Below are 6,000 nucleotides of genomic sequence, written 5' to 3'. Positions count from 1 at the left end.
TCTAAAAAAGTAGCCGTTACTGACTGCCACAATTTTTTTTCTTGATTTCTTATAGTGTTTCTTAAAGCCAGAAAGTTGCCATTTGAAATGACTTTAGTTTTGTGTCATGTCTGTGATCTGCTTTTTTTCTACAAAATTAAACAACTGAATGAACATCCTCCGAGGCCGGTGATTCCATAATTATTACCAGGGGTTGTATATTATGGACTGTAGATGGTGGAATCCCTAAAATCCTTGTAATTGAACGTTGAGAAACATTGTTCTATTGACTATTTTTCACACAGTTGTTCACAAAGTGGTGATCCTCACCCCATCTTTGCTTATGAACGGATGAGCCTTTTGGGGATGCTCCTTTTATACCCAATCATGACACTCACCTGTTTCCAATTAACCTGTTCACCTGTGGAATGTTCTAAACAGGAGTTGTTTGAGCATTGCAAGGTTGGGTAGGATTACTTTGAAATGTAACCCAAAAGTAATCAGATTACAAGTAATCCAAATGTATGTACATACATACATGTAATCCACATGTATTCTTTCAAAGTAATCCTACCCAACCTTGAGCATTGGTGATGTAACACAGTGGTAAACATACCACTGTCCCAGCTTTTTTGAAACGTGTTGCAGGCATCCATTTCAAAATGAGCAAATATTTGCACAAAAACAATAGTTTATCAGTTTGAACATTAAATATCTTGTCTTTGTGGTGTAGCAACTGAATATAGGTTGAAGAGGATTTTCAAATCATTGTATTCTGTTTTTATTTACATTTCACACAATGTCCCAACTTCATTGGAACTGGGGTTGTATATGACAGCCTGGGTGGGGGAAGTGACCCTCTAACATTACTAAGTGAAAACCAGAGCACAAAAAAACATTTTTTCAAATTACTTTATTTAACAATACAAACATGAGTGGAAAGACAAAATCTCAAATCTCTATTTAGAAAACTAGAGCATTATCATTATTATCATAATCACTAGTATCATTATCATTGTTGCTAAACTACTTAGAAACCCATGATTTGTAACGCAGCACCATGATGTGAAAAACTGTAAACAAGTACAATGACAAAAAGCAGTCATTTTCAGATTATTGATTTATTGTCATTAGAAATTGATTCAAGATTTAAAAACAAACAAAACAAAAACAGTCAAGTTTCATGAATATATAACCCGCATCCCCATTCACTGTCCCCACATATAAAATTAAGGCCACTTTCAAAGCTGTATGTCACTGTCCAGCAGGACTTTTTAATGACAATGTACAAAAACACATTCTTTACACACAGGACAACAACAATAATAGTAATGTCATAATAATAATGACAGCATCATTTATAATAATAATCAACACTAAACAAATCAATAAAAAAAGAAATGCAGTCAGATATCTCATGCTTCATTAAGGGGTGGACTAATATTTGTTTTTTGCTTTTAGGTTCCATACGGGTTCAGACATGTAGCCTTACTGGAAGATTTCAAAAACAGTGACTTATGCTGCTGAGGCTTCCACATGTTTGTGGATCTTTTGTGAGTGATGTTAAGTATGCAAACAAACTAAGGTGGGACATTTTTCTTACACGAATGAACATGGTGGTCAGGAAGCTGCAGGTTCAAAGCTGCAGCTTCTCATCGCTGACAAAGACAAAAAAAATTCAAACTGAAAACAGGCTAAAACAAACAGCAATGAGCTGGCGTCAGTAACCACAAGCACAGAGACAGCGAAGGAAAGCCAAAAAAAAAAAAAAAAAAAAAGAAAGAAAGAAAAATGCAAGGATCAAGTGGTTTAGAGATGGAACAGAAGGCAGCGGTAACAATATTTTAAAACTGAAGTGTAGTACTCTACCTACTGTTGTTTCTTGCGTATTTTCTCTTATTTTTAAATCTCTTGCTCTGCTCAGTCTACACCTTGTCCAGTAACGATCGTTGGCAGTAGAGGAGTCGGCGTGGGGTACCATACCGCCGGAAAAACAGCAAAGCAGCCAGTGTCGCTATCACGCACACCAACAAGAACAGCGGCACCACTACCGCCGCTGCCCCGGTGCCACCGCTTCCTTGTCCCTCCTCATCCACCTCAATAATGATCACCTCTGTATCCTCCTCCCTCTCCCTCTCCTTCTCCCTCTCTTTCTCCTTGTCTCTATCTCTAGTTGTGTCCTTGTCTTCGCGTTCCTTGTCCTTCTCTTTGTCCTTGTCATGTCCTCCACCACCTCTTCCGCCATCTGTCTTGGGATCTTCATTGGGACAGCCCATCCAGTCGTGAAGGGCTGACTTGGGGTATCCCGGCTCCACTCGCATCATCTGGTTGTTGAACTTCCAGTACTTGTTGGCTTTGTAGAAGTAGGTGTACGCTGAGGAGTGAAAGAAACCAATGTCAAAAATACAGTGCATCCAGAAAGTCTTCACAGGGCTTCACTTTTTCCACATTTTGCTATGTTACAGCCTTTATTCTAACATGGATGAGATTTATTTTTTCCCCAAAATTCTACACACAACACCCCATAATGACAATGTGAAAGGCAGAGGACCCAGAGACATTAATGTCAATGCAGTGACAACTGAATGTCTATACAAGTTCAACATGTTGATGGCCGAGTCCCAGAAGGCACTGAAAGCCTGGCTCTTAGTCTTAATCCAGGACAATCACAAACCCAGACATTCTGATGCCTCACTTAGCTTTTGAAGTAATACAATCAAAGCATCCACTGATTCCAAAGTAATTTAGAAAGGTGCAATGCAAGAAAAGCTTTTAATAAATGTGACAGAGCACAATAAAGAAGAGATGCTCAAAACGATGATGACAAACAGTCAGATGTTGGATCCTAGATGAAGAGATGTGCACAAGTGCCATTGAAGACAAAGATTTTCCACAGTTTGGGAACTCAAACAATCAGTCAGTCAGTAATGAAGCAGATCAATGGCTTTTCCTTTCTTTTGCTGCCCCTTAATATCTTGAATAAAATTTTCAAGTCAGTTATTATTCTTCAGGAAGTGTGGAGATCCCCCTCTCACACAGTAAGGAACTTTGTAGAGAATTTGCAGGGAGCTGGAGTACAATGATGGATTTTTCTGCTTGTATCCAGAAGGTTGAGGCAATGAAAGTGAGGAAGTGGAAGATGTAGCAATAGAATTGTTGCATTGTTTGACACATGTGCGATAAGCACTCTGGCAGTCGCTCGTGTCAAATGCTTCAGGGTGAAAAGCATTAAAGTGAGTAGTCAGACGTTTATGCTCTGTGTAGGCAGGACAGACATGACTGAACTTATAGATAACCCAGACATGACAACTGGAACCTTATTTAGTGCATAACAGAGCTAAAACATTTGACAGACTACCAGTTTGTGCTTCCAAAGCCACAAAAGCATACAAGTTCTTCTGTGAAGGCTACATGCAGGAGATCCAGTTTCATCCTGGTGATGGAAAGAAATGCCACATAAAATCTAACGTTATGACCTCTATGACACAAAGGAGGATGTACAGCGTCACCATCAACCTGTCAGTGGAAAACCAACGTGCAATGGAAAGAATATGCACTTTACATCGAGTAAGTTTCATGCTGTCATCGTGAGGACTCCATGTTGCAGGTTACTGGAAGTGACATTGTTTCTGTTGTCAAACTTAAGGCACTGCTGATATTTTTGCTGTATTAATACGACAAATTCCTCAGTTCCATGTGTTCCAGTGTAATTTTACTATAAATAGTGTGGTATTGATAGGCAAGTACCAAATTATTGAGTGATCATAAATCATGGAACTGAGCTAAAGTTTTTAAATTTCAAAATTTGTTTGAATATAAAAAATTCCTACACAAATCTAGCTATAATATGCACAGGTCATTGTTACACAAAAGATTCGTGGGAAAAAAAATCTGTTTTCAAAGGTTGATCACGCGCTTTGCAGGACAGGTGGAATCAGCTGACAGTGTGGGATTTCACATGCACAGTCATTTTGTAACAAAGAAAGGTCTGTTTGTAAACTAAAAATCAGTCATAATCTTATTTGCATTTTTATGTTGGGGTTTGAAAGATTCGACAAGCCAGGATTAATATCCATCCATATTCTAAACTTGTTTATTCCAGTTAAGGGCCACAGGAGGCTGGAGACTATCCCAGGTGCCAATGGGGAGAGGCGGGGTACAACCTGGACAGGACTCCAGTCCATCCATAACAGAGCTGACACATACAGTCAAACAGTTTAAAGTCACCACTTCACCTAACCTGCATGTCTTTTTAAGTTGGAGGAAGCCAGAGCACCCGGAAGTAACCCACACAAACACGGGAAGAACACGCAAACGCAAACCCGGTGTCGCAGACCAAACGGTCCCCCCCCCCCAAAAATGGGTCCGCCCTGCCTCCACTGCGCATGTATCATTTCGGAGCTGAGCTGCTCATCTAAGACAGTCTCTTCACCCAAAGCGATCAAATGGATTAATGTGATTATTAACCATCAGATGACAAGGTAAAACCTCTTATATCATTCTAAAGTCAGTCTTAAGCAGAAATGAGGCCATTTTAAGCAGAAACGAGGTGAAATTCGGTGACGCTTTGAAATGACTGATGCGCAGTGAACACATCAGCTAGCAACTCATGTAGCCGCGGCACTCCGATAGCTTCCTCCATCTTTTATGATGAAATAATGCTGAATCTATGTGGAAATGATTGTACAAAATTTTGATGTACAAAAGCTTCAGATATCTGTCGCTGAGATAAATGATGACTGGAGTGCAGTTTGAAGCATAAATGAGGTGATAATCGGTGAACCACGGCAAATGATGCATGCACAGTAAAGGCAGGGTGGTCTGTTTTTTAGGGGGGACCGTTCGGTCGGCGACACCGGGACCATCTTGCTGTGAGGCAAAGGTACTGACCACAAAGCCACCATGCTGCCCCATTGTGAAGATTCACAAGATTTTTCATTTTGGGTTTTTTGTGGTTCCATTTTCCACTTGAGACTCTGCCACCCAAAACAGTCTGCGATTACACTGGAGGAAGTTGTGCACGTGGTGCAAGGTCACCACCACAGACCACCCTCACCTTGATCTTTGCTCATGAAGGCAGCCTTGATGTTGTCAGGCACTCCATGCCACACGCTAATAGATTTTGGATAACCATCATCAACAGCTCTTGAGGCTTCATTGAAGCGGTAATACCTGGATGACGGAAAATACAAAAAGAGAAGCAGAGTGAGTTTGAAGCATGATTCCCTCCAACAATCAGAGATCAGTGACCAGGAAGTTGACAGATAATATAATAATAATAATAATAATAATAATAATAATATAGCCTTTTATTGCCACTGTACATATACATACAATGAAATTTGTTCTCTGCATTTAACCCATCCCAATTACAGTTAGACACAATCCAACCACTAGGAGCAGTGGTTGGATGTAGATGATGTAGAGATGCTGCCTTGGTCAGGGGCAGGTATGGGAACAGACCCTAAAATAAGCATGTTTTTGATTGTGGGAGGAAACCAGAGTGCCCGGAAGAAACCCACGCAGACACGGTGAGAACATTCAAACTCCACACAGAAAGGAAACGATCCCACAACTTTCTTGCTCTGAGGCATCAGTACTAACCACGTGAATGCATTTACACATCATGCATGAAATAAAATGGTGTTGCTTTACAGCATCCCCGGGACGCAACATTCACGGCACACATGCACACTGCTATCAAAAATTGACTTTTAGAATAACATCTCTGTTTTGTTTTTCACTTGGTTGCCATCAGTGTCTGTTTCTCTGCAGGAGGAGGGGAACTGGGGAAGGGGGGGGCGGGGTCAGCTTCCACATTTGTGTTTAATGACTGCACATTTAAGAAGACAACAGCATTTAAAGCACTAAAAGTAAAACGTTTCTTTCATTTAGCCTAATAATGTTTAATTGGTACTGAATAAAGTAAAAGCTGTAGAAAATCTGTCTCTGTTTATCCTGAAGTATTGAAATAACATGTAGGTTAAAGTCTTTCTGCAACCGGGTTTTAACTTGTACTTG

The 6,000-nt window shown here is 40.2% G+C and overlaps 1 protein-coding gene across 1 annotated transcript in view; it reads right to left on the bottom strand.

Moving 5' to 3' along the window:
• Positions 1 to 885: 885 nt before the first annotated feature.
• The window catches only part of mmp14b (matrix metallopeptidase 14b (membrane-inserted)), a 51,370-nt gene continuing 46,255 nt past the window's right edge, over positions 886 to 6,000 (bottom strand). Inside the window, exons 9-10 of the mRNA XM_034182464.1 lie at positions 5,036 to 5,151; positions 886 to 2,353 (exon numbers count right to left, since the gene is read on the bottom strand). Of these exons, the coding sequence (XP_034038355.1) occupies positions 1,905 to 2,353; positions 5,036 to 5,151 (565 nt within the window). The 3' untranslated portion in view covers positions 886 to 1,904. The remainder of the gene's footprint in view (positions 2,354 to 5,035; positions 5,152 to 6,000) is intronic.

Source organism: Thalassophryne amazonica, chromosome 12 (genome assembly GCF_902500255.1).
Source record: "Thalassophryne amazonica chromosome 12, fThaAma1.1, whole genome shotgun sequence".
Classification (NCBI taxonomy): domain Eukaryota; kingdom Metazoa; phylum Chordata; class Actinopteri; order Batrachoidiformes; family Batrachoididae; genus Thalassophryne; species Thalassophryne amazonica.
This window is presented reverse-complemented; position numbering and strand designations above follow the sequence as displayed.